At 42.2% G+C, this 26578-nt stretch overlaps 1 protein-coding gene across 2 annotated transcripts in view; it reads right to left on the minus strand.

Annotated features, from left to right (window-relative positions):
- The window catches only part of dnah9 (dynein, axonemal, heavy chain 9), a 612810-nt gene that overhangs the window by 78340 nt on the left and 507892 nt on the right, over positions 1-26578 (minus strand). For both annotated transcript variants that reach the window (XM_033984465.1, XM_033984463.1), the window contains exon 71: positions 10562-10789. In XM_033984465.1, the coding sequence (XP_033840356.1) occupies positions 10562-10789 (228 nt within the window). The remainder of the gene's footprint in view (positions 1-10561; positions 10790-26578) is intronic.

Raw genomic sequence — 26578 nt, forward strand, 5'->3', positions numbered from 1 at the left:
TTGATGGTGTGTTGGTGTGTGTTAAATTAAAACTACATGTACCGTCTTTCTGTGTAAAGATCTCACATTACAACATGAAAACCTGCGGCTTATATTCAAGTGTGGCTTATGTATGTACAACATTTATTTTAAAATTTCGTATTTTGCCCATATTTTGAGGTCTTATAAGGCTTCAAATGTATTGATTTTGATAAAGATTTGTGATGAATTTTGTTCAGTTGAAACAGCTGAGTCAATTGTTTTTTCTAGACGTTTTTATTTGTATATTTCTGCTCAAACTAGGAATATGTTCAAAATTACCCTCTCGGCCTTTGCAGTAGGCTTCAAACAATCCTTGTGCTTCAGTCCACTTCAAAAATGTCTTGAAGAAAAGTGCAGATACATGCTCTCAATCAGAATCAGAATCCTTTTATTGCCATCGTTTGTGAACACAGTTCACAAACTAGGAGCTTACTTTGGTGATAAAGTGCAACATAAAACACACTGAATAAATACAAATACAAATTAGGGCATGCATGAAGTTAAAAAAGATATGCTTAAAAAATCAAATCAAATACTTAAAGGTAGAAAATATATACAACAGCAGCATTAGAACAACAGTGCAAACATGACATATTAAAGTGACCGGTGTTATAAAGTGTCCAGTTTTGTGCAAATATTATAAAGTGTTCATGAGACAAACGGCAGAGGGGAAGAAACTGTTTTTATGACGAGAGGTTCTGGTCCCAATGGACTGTAGCCTCCTGCCAGAGGGAAGTGGCTCAAATAGTCCATGTCCAGGATGAGAAGTGTCAGCTGCTATACGGCCTGCTCGCCCTTGAGTCCTGGAGACCTACAGGTCCTGTAGCGGTGGAAGGCTGTAGCCAATCACCTTATCAGCAGAGCGCACAATGCGCTGCAGTCTCTGTCTGTCCCTGGCAGTGGCCAGTGGCGAACCACACAGTGATGGAGGAGGTGAGGATGGACTCAGTGTTGGCCATGTAAAACTGCACCATCATCTGGACCGGCAACTTGCATTTCCTCAGTTGCCGCAGGTAGAACATCCTGTGCTGGGCTTTCTTGATGAGGGAGCTGATGGTCGGCTCCCACTTGAGATCCTGGGTGACGCAGGTGCCCAGGAAGTGGAAAGAATTCACAGTGGTGATGGGGGAGTCCGTCAGGGTGAGGGGAGGGGACTTTCCTGAAGTCCACACTCATCTCCACTGTCTTCTGGGCATTAAGTTCCAGGTTGTTGCTGCTGCACCAGGACACCAGCCGGTCCACCTCCCTCCTGTAGGCAGACTCATCGCTGTCAGAGATGAGTCCGATGAGGGTGGTGTCATCCACAAACTTAACCAGTTTGACGGAGTAGTGGATGGAGGTGCAGCAGTTGGTGTACAGGGAGAAGAGCAGGGGAAAAAGTACACAGCCCTGTGGAGATCCTGTGCTGATAGTCCGAGTGTCCGAGACATTCTTCCCCAGCCGCACGCGCTGTCTCCTGTCCGTCAGGAAGTCAGTGATCCACCTGCAGGTGGAGTCAGGCACTTTGAGCTGAGCGAGCTTGTCCTGGAGTAGAGCAGGGAGGATGGTGTTGAACACAGAGCTGAAGTCCACAAACAGGATCCTGGCGTAGGTTCCCGGGGAGTCCATATGCTGGAGGATGAAGTGAAGGGCCAGGTTAATGGCTGTCGATTGGCTCTGTAGGCAAACTGCAGAGGGTCCAGGAGGGGGGAGGTGAAGGACTTGAGGTGGTGCAGGACCAGGCGCTCAAATGACTTTATGACTACGGACATCAGCACCACAGGTCTGTAGTCATTAAGTCCAGTGATCCTGGGCTTCTTGAGGATGGGGACGATGGTGGACAGCTTGAAGCAGTCTGGGACGTGACATGACTCCAGGGAGGTGTTAAAGATGTCCGTGAAGACAGGAGCCAGTTCCTCAGCACAGTGTCTAAGGATGGAGAGACACCATCTGGTCCCGTGGCCTTACGGGGGTTTTGCTTCCTGAAAATTTTTGTCACATTCTGCTCCCAAACTTTGAGAGCAGTGGGGGAGAAGGAGGGGTCCGAGGTGGGCTTAGAGGTAATGTCCATGATTGTGAGGGAGGAGGGGGAGGGGTGTGAGACTTCAAACCTCGCATAAAAGTTGTTTAACTTTTCTGCTAGCTGTTTGTTGTCCACGCACGAGGGGCTTTGGGCCTGTAGTTGGTGATTTGCCTAAGCCCTCTCCACACAGAAGCAGAGTCGTTGGTGGAGAAATGCTGCTCCAGACGTGTATTGTACTTTGCTTTAGCCTTTTCCACCTCTTTGCTAAACGCATACTTGCAACGTCTGTAGCCTTCACGATCTTCTGCCCTGAAAGCTATCTCCTTGTCTCTCCTCAGATGTCTCAGTCTGGGTGTGAACCATTTGTCGTTGTTAAAAGTCACCCTGGTGCACATCCCAGTCGGTAGTGTCCAAATGTAGTGATGTAAAAGTAAAAAGTATCAATTTTAAAATAAAAAAAAAAAAAAATATATATATATATATATATATATATATATATATATATATATATATATATATATATATATATATATATATATATATATATATATATATATATATATATATATATATATATATATATATTTAAAGTACAGATACCTAATATTTGTACTTAAATACAGTACTGTACTACTTCTACTTTGTTGCGTTCCACCATTGCAAACTCTGGTCTGGAGCTGCTGCCCACATTGCCCCTGCATGTACACAGCATGTAAGTAGTGTGTTTGACTATGGTGTAAAGTGCTTTGAATACTACTACTGCTACTGCTGCTGCTGCTACTACTGCTATAATTAGTACTGCTGGTGCTACTTCTACTACCAACTACTTCTGCTGCCACCATTGTTTATCGACTACTACTTACATCTACTGCTATTATTACAACAACAACTACTACTATCTACTACTAACATCTACTACTACTGCTACTAATATACTACAACAAGAACTACTACTACTAGTACTCCTACTAACATCTATCAATCAATCAATCAAACTTTATTTCTATAGCACCTTCCAACAACCAAAGCCGCCCAAAGTGCTGTACAACATTAAAAACACGATTAAAAACAATAAACATCATACAAATCAACAGAGCACATTACACCATTAAAATAAAGAAAGTGTCACAGGGCCACTAAGTGCTAAAAGCCATTCTAAATAAATAACTTTTAAGTTTGGCTTTAAACAGAGGTAGGTCAGAGATGGAACGTAACTCAATGGGAAAATAGTTCCAGAGTTTTGGACCAGCCACTGCAAAAGAATGATCGCCCCACTGTTTGCACCGGGAACTCTACTACTCCTACTATTACTACAACAACTACTAAACTACTACTAAGACTACTACAACTACTACTACTAGTACTTACATTTACTACTCCTTGCATCTACTACTACTGTACTACTATTTCTATTTGTGCAACTGAAACTTGAAAGAAACTTTGTGTCTGCCAGGTAAGTGTGACTTCATGCACATTTAGTTAGAATCATAGCAAATGTATTTAGGCATATATGCAGATTCATGAGGAACTAATGAGAAGTTGTATCTACCTCAAAGCCCCAACTGCGTTCCCTGAGCCCCCCGCAGAGGGCCTGGTCAGGGAGTAGGGCAGAGGCATCAGGCTGCTCCTCCATCTGCCTGCTCCTGCCTCTAAAGTGGAGCTTTGATGAGAAATCTGCAGTGAAAATTGACATGTGCGGTCCACAGTGCCAGTCGCGCACACAGGGAGGAGAGCAAACACAAGTTGACATGGAGGAGTGTACTGAGAACACAGCTGCTCCTCTTTGGTTAGGTCGGTTAGTTTGGCATGGAGGTGGCTCTGGGCTCAAAGACCATCTCAACTACTCTTTCTTGCATTAGGAATGGGAATGTGCTCAGGTGGCCAGTGTTTCTTAAAAAAATAAGTCTAGTTTTCTACTACTGTTGAATTGTTCCTTCATAAAAAATATGCATATTTTAGCGGTCTCTCCCAGGCTTTATTTACAGTTAGCTATAAGATTCTGTGCAATGCTCAGTCCACAAACCTCCATCGCCCATGCTCCCACACAACAATATTATATATATATATATATATATATATATATATATATATATATATATATATATATATATATATATATATATATATATAAGAAACCACCTGCGGAGGGTGAGGATGAGATTTATAGACAGATTTAGACAGATCTGATACCCCTCTTTAAACCTAGTAATATGTATCTGAATGCCCTAAGTACTTTACATTGCATTACTCATTCCCTCCATATGGTAATGGTAAAATACTACTGTGGCCACAGCTCCCCTGAACAACACCAACGGAAGCAAGGCTGCCAGTTGGCATCATCAGCCCCTCAAACCACACACACTCACACCACATTCATAAAAGCAAGTGTCTTGCCAAAGGACACAGAACAAGATTGATTCTTGTTCTCCCTTTTAGTCCTGTTATAATGTTGTTGCCTCATCAAAAACATGCCCAGTGTTGCATTTTGTTTCATTCACACATTTGAATAATCCTTTTAAGTCTCCAAAGCTCAAAATGCTATGTTTCACCTTGTGATGTCATGTAGTGCTAGTCTTCATATTAACAGCTACCTTTAGTTCAGTAGAGCCTGGCAATTCCAGGGCTGAGATTATCCAAATGATTATAGTGAAGGTGTGTAAAGTCATAAAAACACAGTGGAACACGTCATGCACTACCACATGATATCACAAGGTGGAACAGAATGTTTTTTGTTTGAAAGAAGAACTAAATATACAGGGTTTGTGTGTTAAACATATGTGAATGAAACAAAACTCTGGGTATGTTTTTGATGAGGAAACAACATTACAATATAAATCAGAAACTAAAAGCTTGTGCCCTCCTGAAAGCCACTGCTACCCCACTGTGGCCCCTGGTTTTCCCAGCAGTCTCCAGTACTAATCAGGCCCGGCAGTGCTTAGATTCAGAGATCTGATCAGCCATTCTCAAGGTGGTATAGCCGCTTGTAGCACATAACATGTAGCCACTATGGCCTGCAAAACACAATGAGTTGCACTGAAGAATGAGGCTGTTCAAATAAGGCTAAAAACTATAACTGCCAGTGTCAAAATCAAGTGTCAGCACTGTAAGCTGTGAAAGGATCAAAATGAATGAGCATGAAAACACAGAGAAACATGTATTGATACTTTGCAGCTAATGTCATCAACATTCACTGTGGTTGTGATGCTACCTCCTAAATCCATGCTTTATTTTGTCAGACACTGATAAATATTGTTATGCTCATTCACTTGGTTATTACATTCAATTACTAAAAGTACGAATAACTTTTTGCCAGTGTTTGCTAATGTGTGCATTGTGTCGCCATGGTAACCCCTGAACATTCCACTATGGAAATACATGCAGTACACCCCCAGAATGAATGAACATTAAAACACAGAGAAACACTTACTGTATTATCGGATAATGTCAAAATGTGGAGCTGCGCTATGGATGGGAGACTAAATGTAAAACTAAAACATGAACAAAACACTAAATGGAAATAGCCATGCAAAGATTTCCAGCATATTTTCAAAATGTCTGGATAAAACATGTGTCTTGAATTGATTTCCCCATAAGCTATACGACCTAGTGATAAGATCAAGGTTGTCCTGTTAATTACAGACTGGGTCTAAAAAAGTGGAAATAATGTTTTAATGCTCCTTTGTACTTTGGATAGGATGAACCTGCTGGTATACAGAGAATACGCCTCATTCATGAAGTGTTCTTACAAACACATCTATCATCATCTTATGAACATTTTTGGCAAAAAGTTTTCTAAACTGAAATGTTCTTTGACGAACAAATTCTACCAACAGTCAGGAGCAAGCGTAAGAACAAAAATTATATTCTTTTATAATAGTCTTATAATGCAAACAAACATTCTAATTACTCCATGATTGTAAGTTATATATTTTCATATATTATAGATATATACAGCGATATAAGATAGGGCATCCGGTGTAAACTTCTGACGCAAAATGTCATGTGAAGGTGCAGGGAGTCTTATTGTTTCACAGTACACATATCAAAGCTGCGTCAGGGAGTAACATTGTGGACATAGTGGAGTGCCTCCTCTGTATGCAGCACCTGTTGTGTTGTTTACTGCACCAGTGTTATGGCGAAAAACGCTTCCACGCTCACAGGCATATGCTCAAGATGTGTTCATGAATATATCAAAATACATTTTGCAACTTAACTCTTTATTCACTATTCACACTCTCCATTGTATTTGCATGTGTTATTATTTATTTATTTTGTATGTCTCCTGTAAAGTATAGAATGCGTTCAGTCAAATTTATGTCACCTTTGATTTATTTGACGTATATTATTTTATGTATTAACATTTATTTGGATGATTAGTACTTTGATTATTACTTTGTACTTATTTTACAATGAATATTACTTATTATATTATGTTGGATACATTATTTACTTTCTTCATAATAATATTGGTTCCTCGTTATTGTTCCGGTACAGCGCATTTGAGGAGCACACAGATAAAAATGTAACAAGAGTGAACGTGCACAGGGTGTGCACGAGATGAGATGAGTTAAGTTGCTGAAGAAAGACGTACACTGTCCTGCCATGTTAGTCTATTTAAGCAAAGAAGACAGCAATAAAATACATCATATTAAATCTATCTGTAACCCGCCAAACAACAGAGACTGGTGAGAACATATATTAGGGTTACATTTATATAAATGTTCGATTGCAACGTGACTCTGAATTACTGTATGTATGCAAGTTTTCTCCCTGAGAAAACCCACAATGTCAATGAAAATTTCTGGACAGACAGATTTCAGAAAAGTTTTGGACTAAAATGTTTCTCTGCATGGAAGAGGCGCCTCTGTCGATACTGCTGGTGCAGGGGCACATGAACAACAAAATTAATACGATTATCGAGGAAGGGGGATATAATACACAAAGGTTTGAACTTTGGGACAGTTTAAACAAGAGAGAAATGTGAGAAAATGTCAATGCCTGTCTGAGAAAAGTGTATAAAGTGTGTGGTGAGGGGTTTTACAGCCTTAAAACACATATAATATTTTTTTAAAATAAAGCTGACTACTTTGCGAATTTCACTTATTGCAGGTTACATTAAGAACGTAACACCCGCAATAAATGAGGGACCAGTGTATGTTGGTTATGTACAGTTACAGACCAGTGTATGTTGGTTACAGTATCATTAACATTACAGTATCCTGGACCCTCTGCAGTTCGCCTACAGAGCCAGTCGGTCTGTAGGCAACGCCATTAACCTGGCCCTTCACTTCATCCTCCAGCATCTGGACTCCTCGGGAACCTACGCCAGGATCCTGTTTGTGGACTTCAGCTCTGCATTCAACACCATCCTCCCTGCTCTACTCCAGGACAAGCTTGCTCAGCTTAATGTGCCTGACTCCACCTGCAGGTGGATCACTGACTTTCTGACGGACAGGAGACAGCGCGTGCGGCTGGGGAAGAATGTCTCGGACACTCGGACTATCAGCACATGATCTCCACAGGGCTGTGTACTTTCTCCCCTGCTCTTCTCCCTGTACACCAACTGCTGCACCTCCATCCACTACTCCGTCAAACTGGTTAAGTTTGTGGATGACACCACCCTCATCAGACTAATCTCGGACGGCGATGAGTCTGCCTACAGGAGGGAGGTGGACCGGCTGGTGTCCTGGTGCAGCAGCAACAACCTGGAGCTTAACGCCCAGAAGACAGTGGAGATGATCGTGGACTTCAGGAAAGTTACAGCCCCCCTGCCCCCCCTCACCCTGACAGACTCCCCCACCACCACTGTGGATTCTTTCTGCTTCCTGGGCACCTGCATCACCCAGGATCTCAAGTGGGAGCCGACCATCAACTCCCTCATCAAGAAAGCCCAGCACAGGATGTTCTACCTGCGGCAGCTGGGGAAACGCAAGGTGCTGGTCCAGATGATGGTGCAGTTTTACGTGGTCATCATTGAGTCCATCCTCACCTCCTCCATCACTGTGTGGTTCGCTGGGGCCACTGCCAGGGACAGACAGAGACTGCAGCGCATTGCGCGCTCTGCTGATAAGGTGATTGGCTACAGCCTGCCATCTCTACAGGACCTGTACGTCTCCAGGACTCGGGGGCGAGCAGGCCGTATAGCAGCTGACACTTCTCACCCTGGACAGGGAGTATTTGAGCCACTTCCCTCTGGCAGGAGGCTACGGTCCATTGGGACCAGAACCTCTCGTCATAAGAACAGTTTCTTCCCCTCTGCCGTTTGTCTCATGAACACTTTATAATATTTGCACAAAACTGGACACTTTATAATACTGGTCACTTTAATAAGTCATGTTTGCACTGTTGGTCTGATGCTGCTGTTATATTTTTTTCTATCTATAAGTTGTTGTTTTTTTTAAGCATATCTTTTTTAAACTTTGTGCATGCCCTAATTTGTATTTGTATTTATTCAGTGTGTTTTATGTTGCACTTTATCACCAAAGTAAGTTCCTAGTTTGTGAACTGTGTTCACAAACGATGGCAATAAAAGTCTTCTGATTCTGAGATGTTGATAATTATTTCCAATATCAGTATTGGCCAATATTGTTGTTTGATACCAATATATATTTTTTTCTTTTGCTGGACCATTCTCTGTGTGCCCATGTGTTATTACCAGTTTGTCTTTAGTGCATCAGATTTGTGTTTTTGAACACTCAAGAGTAACAATGGAAGATTATAATTATTATAATCACAAAGAAATCAATACTTTTTTGAGAGTGGTGGAATTAAATGTTGGCATCTAGTGCTATACCAATTTCTCGTTCTGTTACAATTGATAAAAAGTGGAAATCATAATGTGGTGGCTATGGTCATGGTTGGCTGTTCTTGTGGTTGACTGGCTAGCACACTGAGCAGTTTTTAAACTTTTTAAATTTGTATCTTAGTTTTAACTTAAACGGGCTCATACTGCTTTATTTTCTGATCATTATTATAATGTTTCTTCATCACAAACATACCTGGAGTTTTGTTTTGTTTTATTCACACGTTTAACACACAAACCCTGCATATTTAGGCTGAGTTCTTTTCTCAAGCAGAAAACACTCTGTTCCACTTGTGATGTCATGTGGTATTACAGGAAGTCGCACTGGACTATAAGTCAAATTTTTGGGGGAATTTTTTTTTTACAAAATCCGAGACCAAGAACAGACATTTTATCTTTAAAGGCAATTTATAATAATAACAATAAAATAGAGAAAAACAGGACAGGAGAACAAGGAACTGAATACGTGTCTGGTATGTTTATGTAAGATATTAACAGTTAATGAGATTTGCTACGCTAATCTAACATATGCCAGCTTGTCCACAAACACGAGAGATATGAGAGTTCTTTTCACTAATGTTTACTGTGGTCTTACTTCTTCATCACAGTTCACGCTGTAGAACACATCAAATATAACATAAGCTCTGGCTCATATTACATATACACACAAAACTGCATATGAACGCATGGAAAATCGATTTAAATTGTTTTGTTGTTTTTTTTTTTTTAAATAGTGCTCTGTCGGGTAAGACTTCACATTAGCATAAAAAAAAAAGTCTGAACTGGAAAACATGAAGTAGTTTTCGCCATCTTAAATTAGACTTACAGTAAATTAAACATTCACAATTTTGTTCCAAATGAAAAATTATCACCTTTATGGTCTATAATGAAGGGGAAGTAAATACGGGGAAATTAAATATGAAATGTATACAAGAAAATGAGTCAGGTATTATTATACACCAGCGCCATCTAGTGGTCAAACAAGTGAAGTGTAACACGTATCCGCAACCGTTACATAACATTTATACAGCTACATGAAGCATAGACAGCAAAACGAATACGTGTCTGGTATATTAACATAATATATTAACAGTTAATCAGATAACTAACTAATAAAAACAAGTTTACTCTCGATCTCACTCCAAATCAGTAAATCCATTGAATTCTTCATCCTCATTGTCACTTCTGAACTTCTGAAAATACGGTACATGAAATCACAAGGCGGAACAAGCATTTTGAGCTTTGGAGATTTAAACAGAGTAATAACAAAAGGTTACTCACTTAATGAAACCAAAAGCAACTGTGGGTATGTTTCTGAGGAGGTAACAACGTTATTACATGACTTAAATCTCACAAGTTCAAAGGACTGTGTGTGCCGTTGGGCTGTTGGATTGTGTGATTTGAGCAGTTTGATTTTGCTGTATTCGTAGCAACCTTACATGAAAGTAGCTCTGCTAACCAGCTAGCTCTGAAACAGGGGACACAGAGGTGGGACACTGTCCTGACAGAAGACTGTGCTTGTTGAATTGCACTGAGCCTTTTGCTTGAGCTTTTCCATTATTATTGTGATTTACTGTTTGGTGTGGTTAAACTGCCCGCCTGGAACAGATAAAGTGATAATGATAAATAATGACTGAAATGTCAATCAAAAAGCTAATATTTCTATCCCTCCCATGTCTCTGCAAATTCTACAACCTGATCCTCTTTTTGTATTACTTGAGCTGGGGGTCCCATACCTGGCTGAAGTTGTCCAGAGCCTTGCGCAGGTTGGCATGCATGCCCATGGGTGGCTCATTGGTGATCTTGATGCAGTTTTCTAGGATGCCCTGTGGGATGATGTGGCCCTCCGGTGTGGAGGAGGGCTCAGCGCTCACAAACACCCTGCAGTGCTCATGACTGCCCTCTGCCTGCTGCTCCAGGAGTTTCTCCAGTGTGCCCAGCCAGCGCGCTACCAGATGGATATTCTAGACCACACAGGGTCACACAGGGTTAGGCAAAGCAAGGCAAGTTATTTATATAGCATAATTTGTACACAAAGTAATTCAAAGTGCTTTACAGAATAAGGACATTAAAATCACACAAATCAAAACATAAATAATCATCATAAAATTAACATTAAAACAGAAGAGTGCAGAATAAAAACCTTTCAGTATGCACAGCTAAACAGAACTGTTTTGAGTCTGGATTTAAACATAGTCAAAGTAAAGGCCTGTCTCACATCTTCAGGAAGACTGTTCCAGGTTTTAGCTGCATAACTGAAACGCTGATTCCCCATGTTTAGTCCTCACTCTGGACACCAGCAGGAGGCCGGTCGCTGATTTAGGTATTTAGGTATTTATTTATAGTCAATGTCACAGAAGAACAACGAAATTGCGTTTGGAGCATCCCACAAAGTGCAAACCCATAAATAATAGATACCCCTTAAACTCAAGTGTAAACATTGACCCAGTGTGGCCTCAGTATAACATGAGACAGCTTTATAGCAGGACATTCAGACAGAGACCTGAGAATCATGACAAAAAGCAACAGTAATAATAATAATAATAATAAATTTTATTTATATATCGCTTTTCAGGACACTCAAAGTCGCTTCACAGTAGATACAATAATAAAATATCACAAAAATTTACAACATAAAATCAAGCATTAAAAGCGATTTTGAACAGGTGAGTTTTGAGTTCTTTCTTGAAGGTGGGGAGGTCAGAGCAGTCACGGAGGGGTTTAGGTAGTGAGTTCCAGAGGGTGGGGGCAGCGATGGAGAAGGCTCTGTCCCCCCAGGTTCGGAGCTTGGTCCTACAGGGCAGGGACAGGAGGTTGGAGCTGGAGGAGCGGAGGGAGCGAGATGGAGTGTGGTGGTGGAGCAGGTCTGTGAGGTAAGGAGGGGCCAGGTTGTGGAGAGCTTTGAATGTGATAAACAGTGTAACCAGTTCAGTGTTATTAAGAGTTGGATATGTTTTTTTGTCCGTGAGAGGGGGGCAGAGAGGGGCCAAGGGGGGGGGGGGGGCAGAGTTCAGGAGCCTGTGGATACAGACTGTTCGCCAGTCTGGATGTTCTGGCCCGTATAGACCTGTACCTTCTCCCTGAGGGCAGCCGGTGAAAAAGATGGTACACTGGGTGATGTTGGTCCCACAGGATGTTGTGCACTCTTCTCAGACAGCGAGTGGAGTAGATGGTGCTGATTTCTGGCAGAGTCGTTCCAATGATTCTACCGGCTGCTTTCACCAACTGCTGGAGTGCCTGCTGGTCAGCCTAAGTGTGGCTGGAGAACCACACTAAAATTCCATATGAAACAGTAGGAGCTCCGGGCCGCTGCGTCTGTGCGCGCCGCCATGTTCTGATGTCCTCAGAGTGGGAGATGGCACTAACATGTTGCAGATGCACTTTGGTGCTAGGCCATGGAGAAACTTGTACACAAGCAGAGCTGCTTTAAAGTCTATTCTTTGAGCTACAGGAAGCCAGTGCAGAGACCTGAGCACAGGACACATGTGCTCATACTTCCTGGTTCTAGTCCGGACCTGAGCAGCAGCATTCTGGATGTACTGCAGCTGTTTTTGAAGCATGTTTGGAGAGGCTAGTGAGTAGGCCGTTACAGTAGTCGAACCTATTGAAGACAACTGCACGGATAAGTCTCCCTAAGTCTGGCTTTTACAGTATACCTTTCATTTTTTGCAATGTTTTTTAGGTGGTAAAAAGCTGCAGATGTTACTGATTTGATGTGGCTGTTAAAGTTCAAGTCTGAGTCCATTATCACCCCTAGATTTCTAGTTTGATTTGAAGGTTTTAGAGAGAGAGACTGGAGGTGACTGCTGACACTTTCTCTATGTTTCTGTGGCCCAATGATGATGACTTGAGTCTTGTCTGAGTTTAGCTGGAGAAACCTGTTTTGCATCCACACACTGATCTGCTGAATGCAGTGGCAGAGTGAATGCACTGGTCCATATTTACATGCTGCCAGTGCAACATAGATCTGAATGTCATCTCCATAGTTGTGGTAGGACACATTATTGCTGCATATTAACTGGCCTAACAGCAGCATGTAGAGAACAACAGAGGTCCCAGGATTGACCCCTAGGGTACCCCACAGGTCAGGGGCATTTTAGCTGAGACACATTTTTCAATTTCAACAAAGTACTCTCTGTTTTCTAGATAGGACTTGAACCAGTTTAGTGCCATACCAGAGATGCCCACCCAGTCCTCTAGTCTCTGTAAGAGGATTCCATGATCCACAGTGTCAAAGGCAGCACTCAGATCTAACAGGATCATGACTGAGACTTTGCCTGCATCAGTGTTCAGGCGGATGTCATTTTTCACCTTGATAAGAGCAGTGGTGTGGTGGGGTCTAAAACCTGACTGGAAAACATCAAAGGAGTTGTTCATTTGGAGAAAGTTAATAAGCTGTTGGTAAGCAACTTTGCCTAGAAATGGCAGTTTTGAGATTGGTCAGTAAGTGTTCAATACCATGGCATCAAGACTGCTCTTCTTGGGGAGAGGCTTGATAACCGCAGTGTTCCAGATTGAAGTGACATGTTAACGATTCAATCGAGTGGTGACAGCAAACTGTTGATCACAGACTTTAGAAATTTAGTGGGTAATACATTGAGGCAGCATGTAGATGAACTCAGACTGGTGACAATCTCTTGGACAGTTTTGTCAGTTACAAGTGCTAAGTGAGTCAGCTCTAAGCGCTGGGTTGTTATTTGTGTTGTGGAATTGATGGCATTTTTAATGCCCCGAACCTTGTCATTAAAGAATACTGCAAAAACTCATTACACTTAGATGTGGAAATTAGTTCTAACAGCAGCGGAGCTGGGGGGTTTATTAATCTATTTACTGTTGCAAACAGGACAAGAGAGTTACTACAACTTACAATAATGTCAGAAAAATACCTCTCCCTTGTTCTACATGAACTGTGGCTGTACATGAACATCTTTTCTCTGTAAATCTCATCATGAACCTGGAGCTTTGACTTGCGCCATTCCCGTTCAGCTCTCAGGCACTTTCTGCTTATCTTTAAGCATTTTAACCTTCATCGGGGCAATGGTTTCCAGAACATTCAAAACACTCGAAGTCACAGAGTTCAACAAATCAACATTAGAACATGGGGTATTTTCCAAGTGTACCATTTCCATGAAGAGTGCACTGTGTTTAACATAGTGCAATATTTTAAGTTTGATTGAGTGCAGTATTTAATACAGTGCAATATGTTTGACTGAGTGCAATATTTAATACAGTGCAATATTTAATGTAGTGCAATATTTAACACAGTGCAATAGCTAATATAGTGCAATATTTGTTCAGTGCAGTATGTGACTCTGCAGTATCTACCTGCAAATTTTGCTGCGAGTTGTAGTCTGGGGTGTTTTAAATGTTTTAAATGTCTTAATGTCTGGCACTAGCTATCTTAGTTATATTGTGTTGTAGTGTCCCATGTCTGTCTGTATTGGAGGGTGTGTTGTTTTTAATCTCGCTGTGCATGTGTATGGTATTGTACATGTGTATAGTGACAATAAATGCATTCTATTCTATTCTATTCTATTCTGTTACCATTTATGTGTCTCCTTCGAAAAACTGCAGGACCAGCCCCTGGTTTGGGAATAACAGACAGGTCAAAAAAAGACACAGAAATGATCAGACAGAGCAACATCCACCACAATGACATTTGAGATATTTACTCCTTTTGTAATGAGCAGGTCCAGAGTGTGTCCTCTGTTGTGGGTGGGCTCGTTAACATGCTGAGTCAGACCAAAGGTTTCAAGAACATAACTGAGCTCTTTAGTGTTTCTGTCAAACACATTACCCACATATACATTAAAATCACCTGTAATGACTAAACCATCAAAGTCTGTGCATACGACTGAAAGCATCTCAGTAAGTTTGTATATGACTAAGTAGAGTATGGAGGGGGATTGTTTTAGCTCCATTTTAAAGCAAACATACTCAAAAAATGAAAACACCCCAAATGACAACCTGTGAGTGACCAAATTATCTCTAAAAAATACACACACAACTCCACCCTTTTTGTTTACTCGTGTTTCAGATTCAAATTTAAAGTTGGGTGGAGTTGATTCCACTAGAATTGCATTACCTGTGTTTTTGTTGAGTTTCGGTTATACATAAAGTCAAGATTAAAAGAATAGATAAAGTCATTAATTAAAAATGACTTGTTGCATAAAGATCTGACATTGAGCACAGCAAGTTTCAGATTAGTTTCAGTAGGAATGGATATTATCTTACAGAGAATGTGAACTAAATTTCTCTAATTGGACAGTCTAACTGTCCTTCTGTTAATCAGTCTAAGTGGTGTAACCAGACATAGCTCCATCACAGGGCCTCACCATGATATCATTTTTTATCATGACTGTATGTCCTGAGACAGCAGAGGTCCTGTGTGTCCTAACTCTTGGTAATAACAGCTCTGGGGGAAGGCAGGGAAGGGCGAGCAAGGGGGAGTTTGGGTGAGGGGCCAAGTGAGGGCCAAGGAGGTGGAGCGGGAGGGAGTTTGGGTGAAAGACGAGGGGGGATAGGTGGGTACGGGGAAAAGTTCAGCATAGTTGATGCCAGAACTCTTATTAGGTGTGAGGGGAGCCATTTTAATTCCTGATCTGATTAGGCTTTCTAGATAGTTGGGAAGGGCCATGGGTGAATGTGGGGAAGGAAAGGAGAGGGAGGAGTCCCTAGAGGGAGTAGATGTAGCAAAGAGGACCAAGCGCTGGTCTGTGGGCAGGGGTGGTGATGGGGGTGGTGCTGGTACTGAAACCTCTGCTAGGGCTGTCACAGACATGTTCGAAGCCTGTGATGAGGGCCCTGGGGGAAGTGACGCTGGAGATGCATCCTTTACTTGGGAAGGTGGTGGTGCTGCTGACTTGTTCTCTGGGGTAGGTGGTGGTGCTGTTGAATCCCTTGCTGGGGGAGATGGTTGTAGTGCTGCTGATGACTCCTTTGCTGGGGGAGATGTGCTGCTGGTGGTGACTCCTTCGCTGGGCGACGTGGTGGTGGTAGTTGTGGTGCTGCTAATGGTGCTGACACATTGGCTCGGTCTTTGGTTGGCGCAGCAGGAATGCTTCTCTCATTCCTTTTTTTCCCTCACTGGGCCAGGACCCTGTCCAAGCTGGTGCCTCAGAGCGTGGAGGAGGTTATCCGTCAACACTCTCACTCCACCTCTACTCAGGTGTAGGCCATTTCCCTTGAACAGGTCCTCTTGTTTCCAAAATAGATCAATCTTCTCAATGTAGTGCAGTCCTCTGGCTACACATTCGTTGAACAGCCATGTGTTCAGCTGAAACAGTAGGGTAAATTTGTTCATCTTCCTTCTGTCTATGCCAGGAAGAGGTCCACTGATGAATGTCTTAACCTCCACTTTATCAAGCTCCTCAGATAATTTAATGACATTCTTTTTCAAGATTTCACTCTGATTCATTCTGGTGTCAACTGCACCCACATGCACAATCAGCTGTTTCGGTCCTTGGTATGTTGACAAAACTTTTGGCAGGAGTTTTGTAATCTGAGAAACAGTGTGACTGGGATAAGAGCAAGTTTGGATTCCTCTGTGGTTCACATCTCTGATAGCACTGTCTCCCAGCAGTATCCCTGACCTTGACGTTTGGCACATATCGCATGTCTGCCGCTGCTCTTTTGCCAGTACTTTTGCATTCTTGTCTTTACAAAGTTTTGGAAAAGACACTGTATTGATCAGGTTTAAGTTGAAAGTAGCAGTTTTTTCACCCTCTTCTCTGAAAGTAACTGTGGGTTGCTTACCACTGGAAGTCATAGGGAGCGTCCGGTCAAGTCCTTTTTCAGATTCTAAAACAAATATCCGAGCTTGTAGCTCATTAATTTGTTGTTGATAGTTCCGACAACATTCTCAGAAAGAATTCCTTTGGTTTCTTCCCCCGGACATGTCGCTGACTCGTCAGAAATTTTGTTAAAAATGTAAAAATGGTTTAAAAGTCTTGGTTTACTTAAAAGCAAATCATAACTAAACAAATCTTCAAGCACTGTAAGAGGTAAAATGATTAAAAAGAAAGTAAAAAAGGAAGAAGCAGGAGCGTGCAAGGTTTGCGTTTGCACTCTTCAGAAGGAGGAAACAAATGCAAATGGTTAAACATCATCATCAGGTTATTCATTTCCAACAACACAGGGTGTCCAAAGGGCTCTAAGCCTGGAATATTCCACAACATTGAATAAAACTCATCTATCTAGTCTTCTTACTATTAGTGTGCTCATCTCTTCACAGATCTGACCTGTAAAGGTCCATTCATACTTCATAAAAAGAACTTTGTTCATGTACCTATTCCTGCACTTCTTAAAGCTTGTCATCGGCCGAGCATAACTTTTTTCTTACAGGCAAGTCACACAACTGTACTGTGATTGGTTTGATGTTGTAACAGTTATCAAAGTGCTGAAACTGTACTGTTTATTATCTCCATGGCAATGGCTGTTTGAGTTCACAGAGAGAGGGCCATAAAATGGTTCAGCAGCAGCACTTCTGATCCATCCATCCATTTTATTCCGCTTATCCGGGGCCGGGTCGCGGGGACAGCAGTCTAAGCAGGGACTCCCAGACTTCCCTCACCCCGGACACGTCCTCCAGCTCCTCCGGTGGGACCCCAAGGCGTTCCCAGGCCAGCCGAGAGACATAGTCCCTCCAGCGTGTCCTGGGTCTTCCCCGGGGCCTCCTCCCGGTGGGACATGCCCAGAACACCTCCCTAGGGAGGCGTCCAGGAGGCATCCTGAACAGATGCCCGAGCCACCTCAGCTGGCTCCTCTCGACGTGTAGGAGCAGCGGCTCTACTCCGAGCTCCTCCCGTGTGACCGAGCTCCTCACCCTATCCCTAAGGCTGCGCCCGGCCACTCTGCGGAGGAAGCCCATTTCAGCCGCTTGTATCCGCGATCTTGTCCTTTCGGTCATTACCCAGAGCTCATGACCATAGGTGAGGGTAGGAACGTAGATTGACCGGCAAATCGAGAGCTTCGCCTTCTGGCTCAACTCCTTCTTTACCACAACGGACCGATACAGCGACCGCATCACTGCAGACGCTGCACCGATCCGCCTGTCAATCTCCCGCTCCATCCTTCCCTCACTCGTGAACAAGACCCCGAGATACTTGAACTCCTCCACTTGGGGCAGAGACTCACCACCCACCCGGAGAGAGCAAACCACCTTTTTCCGGTCGAGAACCATGGCCTCGGATTTGGAGGAGCTGATTCTCATCCCAGCCGCTTCACACTCGGCTGCAAACCGCCCCAGTGCCTGCTGCAGGTCCTGGCTCGAAGAAGCCATCAGGACAACATCATCTGCAAACAGCAGAGATGAAATCCTGTGGTTCCCAAACCAGGCCCCCTCCGGCCCCTGGCTGCGCCTAGAAATTCTGTCCATAAATATAATGAACAGAACCAGTGACAAAGGGCAGCCCTGGCGGAGTCCAACATGCACTGGGAACAGGTCTGACTTACTGCCGGCAATGCGAACACAGCTCCTGCTCCGGTCATACAGGGACCGGACAGCCCTTAGCAAAGAGCCCCAGACCCCATACTCCCAGAGCACCCCCCAAAGGACACCACGATCGAATGCCTTCTCCAGATCCACAAAACACATGTGGACTGGTTGGGCATACTCCCATGCGCCCTCGAGGACCCGATGGAGAGTATAGAGCTGGTCCAGTGTTCCACGACCAGGACGAAAACCACACTGCTCCTCCTGAATCCGAGGTTCGACTATCGGTCGGATTCTCCTCTCCAGTACCCTGGAATAGACCTTACCGGGAAGGCTGAGGAGTGTGATTCCCCTGTAATTGGAACACACCCCCCGGTCCCCCTTCTTATACAGAGGGACCACCACCCCGGTCTGCCATTCCACAGGCACTGTCCCCGACCGCCACGCGATGTTGCAGAGACGTGTCAGCCAAGACAGCCCCACAACATCCAGAGACTTGAGATACTCAGGACGGATCTCATCCACCCCCGGAGCCTTGCCACCGAGGAGCTTGTCAACCACCTCAGTGACTTCAGCCAGGGTGATGGACGAGTCCGCCTCTGGGTCCCCAGTTTCTGCTTCCTCCTCGGAAGACGTGACAGTGGGATTGAGGAGATCCTCAAACTTCTGATGAAGTATGAAATTTGAACCCATAAGAAGTTTGTCAGAATCAGAATCAGAAGACTTTTATTGCCATCGTCAGTGAGCACAGCTCACAGACTGGGAACACACTGAATAAATACAAATAAGGGCATGCATAAAGTAAAAAAAAAAGATATGCTTAAAGATAAATTAAAATACTAGTTTACTAGTTGTACTAGTTTTTGCAGCTCTAGCTATAAGAACAATCAAGTATGAATTGTCCTTAACTTGACCTGGTATCAACTGCTTGAGATAGGAAAGTTTAATATAATTATATGGAACATTTCAAACAAAGCAATAACCTGTCCATGGAGACAAGCAGGTGTCAGAAAAAGTTACAATATGCACCTTTAGAGGGCCATAAAAGCATAAGACTACACTGAAGTAGTGATACTAATAAAATAGATTAAAACCAACGTGTAAATGCAGCTTTTATGTTGTTTTGTAACAGTTCAAACATTATGACAGGGCGAGCAACACGGGGCCAGTAAATAGTCTATTACATAAATTGAACAGCCAAAACTGAAGTGATATCCTGGAACAAAAAGCTCATTTCATTTATTTATTTATTTTTATTTATTTAGTAATATTTTTTTCTTGGATCTGACCCAAAACATAGCTTCTACTGTATCACTGCACCCTTAGTCTAAAGCAAGAACAGATTTTCAGTCAAAATTAAAATGTTCTTAATTTTAAAAACATTTTCCCAATGACTACCTTTGAAAAGATTCTACAGTGGGCCACTCCTGGCCCAGTGAGAAATTAAACAGACAACAGAACTTGATAATAAACTCTGGGGGAACTAAAGTGGAACTAAATATTAAATAAACTTTTTCCACTATTAAACTGTATGTATGGCATTTGAATAGGATCATCTACTCTTCTTAGTGACTTTTTTTTGGTAAATTTAGAGCAAACTAGGTAAATGTACAGCTTTCCAGTCAAAAACATATAAAAATTAGTTTGTTGTGGCTTGGTGTTGTGTGTTTGTTGTGACATCACGCAAGACTGCCCTGATTATAGACACGTGTTTCTGATTACAAACATCTGGTTGGAGGGGCGGAGTTTGAAGTGTGGATATCTGTTAGACCAATCACTCTGTTCTTTATAGACCCCGTCCCCCCTCCCCCCTCACTCTGCCTTTTAGACCTCCAGACCCTGCCCTCTTCCACTCTCACTCTCCCCCTTAGTCCTCCAAGTACTGCCCAGTTTAGGAGCTCTGATTGAAATGTCACCGTGGGCGGAGTTTATTTGTTTAGGTCCACTTTAAGCACTTGATTATTTTGCCTCTGATTTTTTTTATTTCTGTTTTGTTCACACAATTCTAAATCTGCATCCACACTCAGCAAAAAATACTTTAGTAAAAATAAGGGCTGGAACAATAATTTTGCACTTTCATTCTTACAGTGACTTTGATGTGGCACTACATTAAAGGTCCTGTACCTAATAAAAAAAACAAAAAACAATAAAAAAAACATGAAAAACAAAACTAGTTCAATTTAAATGTTTTGTAGAGGTCCATCATTATTTCTCACTTACCTTATGCATTCTGAGCATCTTAACTATTCACCACAATTCATTTATAAGTGCTTTTCACAACTTTGTCATGGTAAAGCTAACAGCAACTAGCATGCAAACCCGCACATCCTCAATATCAGACAATAAAACACTAAAATATAAATTGCTCCAAATCGAGAAAAAAGAGGGAGGCGTAAACTGTGTAAAGAGTAATATGTATGTCGCTGTGTCTGGTACTATAGGGATTTTAGTTTTATATTTATATATATATATATATATATATATATATATATATATATATATATATATATATATATATATATATATATATATATATATATATATATATATATATATCAAGCTTTTGGTTTGCCCATGCCTGCCTGGGCTCTGCATATTCTTGTGGGGCATACAGCGTGATAAAGCAAGGGGTGCATGTACTATTGCCAAGCCTGGATGAGCCCAATTTTCCATGTGTACAGGCTGGACACTTCTAGGAAAAACCCAGTGAACGATGTGGACATGTCCGGAAGCATGCAGCGCTGGAGCGTTTCAAATGTAATTACACCACTAATAACTGCAGCCATTAATTCTTAAGCCTCTTTACTTTCTCATTTGCCACTGCTCACTACATTTAATCTCCCTTATGATGTTGCAACTAAGACTTATTTCCAAGCCACAGGGCACTCAGGAGAAGCACATAACTTTTGGGAACTTTATATAAGCTCTAAAGAATTATGAAGTTTTAAATGAATATTAATTCTGTAAATAAATAAAATAAAACTTAAATAAAATTTGCCAGTAATCAGATAAGCATAAGCACCATTAGTACATCAAGGACAAGGCCCCAACTGATCATCTGTTCAACAAATGGAGTGCAGAGGAAGAGGTGCTGGAGATACTGTACCATCATGGGAGGACAAGCCCCTGCATGGGATGTACCAACAGAAGATAATTGAAGTGGCACAGAGGCACTCATCCTGGCTGCACAAGAGCAGGCCTTGAGAACTAGAGCAATAGAGGCCCAGATCTACCACACCAGACAAGACCCAAGGTGTGGGCTGTGCAAAGAGGCCCCTGAGACAATCCAGCACATAACTGCAGGGGGTAAGCTGCTGGCAGATAAAGCATACATGAAGCAGCATAACCAAGTGACAGGGATAGTGTACAGAAATGTCTGTGCAGGGTATGGACTGGAGACCTCAACGTGAAGGTGGAAAACACCTCCAAAGGTAGTGGAGAATGATCAAGCCAAGATCCTGTGGGACTTCCTGATAGAGACTGGCAGAATGGTGATGGCAAACCAACCGGACATTATGGTGGTGGATAAACAACAGAGCCGTTGTGGTGGACATTGCAGTACCAAGATGGGAACATCAGGAAAAAGGAACATGAGAAACTAGAGAAGTCCCAGGGGCTCAAAGAAGGTGAAGGCACCAGTGGTGCCGGTGGTCATCGGAGCACTCGAGGCAGTGACCCGGATTGGAGGAGTGACTACAGCAGGTCCCAGAAAAAACTTCAGATATCTCAGTCAAGAAAACCGAAGTACTAGGAACAGCAAAGATACTGTGCAGAACCCTCAAGCTCCTGGTTTTCATATATATATATATATACATACAAATACTACTATGTGTCATGATGCATGCATTGTCTGCCTCCAGCAATGCTCCAGCTCTGTTTTTGCAATTCTGCTCCTGACTCTGCGCTCCAGCTCCGGTACAGTCAACCCCCTTGTCTTCACCTCGTCTCATCTTTGGCCCCGGCTTGCTCCTCGTCTCCTGCTCCTTGGACTACCCCTGCTCGGCTCTCTCTGGCTCCATTCCCGGTCCTGTCCTCGCCCTGGTCCTGGCCGCTCTCTGTTCCTGTTCCGGCTCGCCGCGATGCATTCCCGGACCCCGGCTCACACCCCGCTCCCCGCTGGTTTAATGAACTCTTGTCTTATTACACAAGCTGTACACACTGTAAATCTGCCCCGAGTTCTGCACTCTTTGGTCCGCCTTGCACCAGCCATTACGACACTATGAAGCAATCCAGGAAAAGCAACCATATTTCCATAGTGACATGAACATTGAACATTTTACACAAATCAGACGAATTTATATCTTTTATAATTTTAGACAAATCATCTCTCAAATTTTCTATTGAAATTTATGGGACCACTGCTTTAGTGTAGGGACTACCACAAAGAAAGTACAGTTTTGTAGTGTTTATAGGAAAAAGTGGGTGGGGCAGAATGAGGTAAATAGAAGAGATACTTACTTATTGCTAATATGTTACCCATGTGGGTGATTATGCTGTTAATTTCAAATCACAAGACTTATCTAACATGATCTTTTGTCTGTTAACCAATCACCATCTCACAATCACATGTTTTATGTACAATGCATCCCTCAAACTGTAATCTACACTTCTACACCCACTCTCCACTGCAGCAGCACAACTATCAACCTCCTCAACTTTTCCATCTCCACAGCTTCATGCACCATTACTGTCCATGTGCTGGAGGCTGACAGTTCAGTAGTTTGTGGTCACATTCCTGCGCTTGAAGATGTCATAATTCCAGATGGATGGAAGGGGCCTATACTACTATCAGAGACTCACAGATTTTGGAAGAAAAACGCAAATTTATGATCCACAAAAATTGAGCCTTACTTTATGTTAGAGACTCTCAAACTTGTCATATTAATCATATGAATTAAAGTCCTTTCAACTGACAACAACCATGTCTTTGGGTTGAATAATGGCACCATTTTCTGAAACTATTGTGAAATCTGACAGTTAAACAGCAAATTCCCCCATAGAATTCTGACCTGTCCATCAGCTCAATTTTAAACCATGAGTTTAGAGTTTAGAATGTCATTGAAATGTGGCCTTAACTATTTATCTCTTCTTACTCATTTGTGTGTCTCTTTTGGCTTGTTCTAGTTGGTCTGCCAGTGTGTCCTTGGACTTGACACCACCCCTGGCATCCTGTGCTGTGTCATTTGCTGAATAGATGCTTCAGGTAAAAGCACTTTGCAGGTACAAGAGCCACTTGTGCAGATTTTGACAAGAGTAAATGTGTAAATGTGTCTGGAGGTAGTCTGCAAAAGCCTGACTACAAACTTTTGACAACAATGAATTAGATTTTATTTTGACTTAGCTCCTTTATCAAAACAAATGAGATCCTTCAGAGGCTACAAGGAAACACTGATATGCATATGACAGGTTTTCATGTTTTTTCTAAGTATGGCTTCGTTTAGTTGGTTGGTTGGTTTGGTTACTGTGGTAAATAGGTTAACTGGCAGATTGTGGCTAATAAAGTGGAGAAGAACATGTCTGTGTAATCCCTCAGTTGTCCAGGTCTGATCCATTGCAAAAGACAAAGTTTAAATCTGTAAAAATCTGGACAAATCATAGCAGTGAAGACGATTCGCTGTTCATCGAAGCCGCTTCTTCAGTTCTGGTTAGATTGTTGGTGGACACTGCCTTATATCTGTCTGAAGGGAGGAGCTAACTACACTGAAACTGTAAACAGCTATCTTACAGTTTCAGCTAGGTGTCCATTGTACAATGTTGTCCATCTCTAATGAAACACTTCTGATCGTATGAACAAAGACGAGCCGCTATTGAATAATATTATTTTTTGGACTCTTCATTGTAGAGTGAGCCGTTCTCTCACTGCATCTACTGCATTAGTCTCTGTCAAACATCTGACCAACAGTAAACACAACCACACCGTCAAAGTCACAGTAGAAGACCTTAACCATGAACAGAACAGACAAAACTTCCCCATGTTTATTTTATAGAGCATAAGTGCAAAAATACTGCTAGTATGTAGTACTAGCTTCAACTAACTGGCATGACTATAATGTTACGACTGGTGCCTAATATTATTGGTCGATATAGATATAGGAATTTGGAGAAATATGAGCTATTGGCCAAAATCTAGCTCATATGGGCCAATAGTCCACATCTGCATGTTATACGTTGTTAAAAGGCTTAGACTCTCTGAATTATAGCCATTTAATGCACTGTACAGATAAATGTACTGTAATGTGATGGTACATCAATATTTATCTATGGAGTAGTTTCTGTTTGTGCGTCTGTGCTGTCGGACTGCACCTAAATGCAGAGTTATACTCGTGTTTACACCAGTGCATTCTGGTGTAGAGGTATAACATCTGACATCTACTGGTAACAAAAAAAATCAAATAAAGTTACAATTGGTAGCTTTAAGAAATAGAACTTTCTATCAAAAATGTGTTAGTGAAGAGCGCTCACCATAAGCATCATTGAATTAAGCTGTTTGCCCAAACTGTCACGTCCGCTCTTTCGACTCCAAGCTCTGAAACAGGAAGGACTAAACTAATTAAAGTGCGTGGCTTCTTTGATTCCGTCACTTGTGAAAAGGTTTATTTGCTCTCCACATAATGAGTTTTGCTGCTCATGGCCTCAGTTCTCTCTGAATGAAAAGCCTAAATCTAAACAGCTTTTCATCAATACGGTTCTTTTCTGGTGCCGCCATGTAAATAGTTGAGTAATAAAGTAGCAGCGCTGGGAGAAAAAGAGAGAGATGGCTTGTCACTGTAATGAAAGCATTCATCGTGAGTCTGTGTGTGTGTGTGTGTGTGTGTGTGGGGGGGGGGGATCGGTGCCAGGGGGACAAACAAACATTGCACGCACACACGCCTGCTTTATGGCTTTTTAATGAACTTTCAGGTGCTACATTTTGTCTCAGCCTGGCTGTCGACACCTCACGACGAATCAGAGCAGACACGTTTGCAAAATAGTACCACAGTGGCTCTGGAAGCTATTAGAACACACCAGAGGCATGAGCTCTGATGCGTCGCTGTCACACACCACCAGGGGCAGCACTAGCCAGCTGCCACTGCACACACTAAACTCAATTTTTCCTCTGTCTCATACAAGGGAAGACATGTCCTCTCTACATATTGCTGGTTTTCAGATGACATCACAACATTCTCTTGATACTTTGCAACTGATGTCATCAACATTCTCTGGGGATGTGATGCTAACTGAAGCAACTGCTCTGTCTGAAGCTCTGTTACTCAAATTAGATTTTAATCTGAGCTTTATTTTCATGCAGTTTAACTAGAAAAAGCTGATTTAGTTCTAGCTACAACAGGTGAGCTCAGTTGTGCTGTTAAACAAGTCCCTCTCAAATAACATTACAGCTGCAAGTTAGCTACAACAGTTTTTCAGTTAGTTACTTGCACCTTTTTTTGTCATCTAAACAGAGCGATGAAAGCTTGCATCGTATAAACACTCCTGAAAATGTGTTGTTTAAATCCATTTTGTATTTTTTCTTGGGTTTTCAGTCAACCTTAAAACTTTTTTTGGTAGTTATTGCTAATGTGTTGTAATTGTTGTAACAACAATAGAGCTGCACAGCTGTCAGCCTCCCGCTGCACATCACACTAGTGAGCAGCGTTTTTTGTTTTTTTTTTCATTTGTACTAAAATGACTACACAACATTAAGAACAATTAAGAAAATAAAATTGGAGAATGAAATAAGTACATCACAGTGGGCATGTACCAGTGGTGAAATCGGGGGTCTCGAATATAGGAGTATAAACATGCATGAATTACACTAAATACAACTTTGAGAGGGTAAATGATTAAAGGGTCTGAAAAGTAGATTTTCTGGACAGCTAAAATGAATATTGTTGTAATGCAGTAAGTTGGTTCTATGCATAAATGTTGAACCTGAACCAGCTCTAACTTGAGTAACAGGGCTTCAGATAGAGCTGTGCCCTCAGTTACCATCATACTCCCAGAGAATGTTGATGACATCAGCTGCAAAGTGTCAATACACAATGGGAGTGAGAGTGAATTTACCTTAACACTATGATAAGCAATTATTAATGACTCCAACACAAATTTTCTGGTCATGTCCAGCTCTTCATATGTTTCGTTGCAATTTAAAATCATAATGATGCAGAGTGTGAGCTGTGGAGCCTCTTGTTTGGGCCCAGACTGACAGCAGAACAGCAGGGTGCGGAGACACACTGACACACTCTGAAATTTCCTTGTCACCAGCCGCTCACCGCAGCCCTCCCAGATCCAGCTTTAGATATTTTCATTTTGGTCACCCATATTTTTGCATAGTGTACTGAGT

The sequence above is a fragment of the Periophthalmus magnuspinnatus genome, chromosome 19, assembly GCF_009829125.3.
Source record: "Periophthalmus magnuspinnatus isolate fPerMag1 chromosome 19, fPerMag1.2.pri, whole genome shotgun sequence".
NCBI lineage: Eukaryota > Metazoa > Chordata > Actinopteri > Gobiiformes > Gobiidae > Periophthalmus > Periophthalmus magnuspinnatus.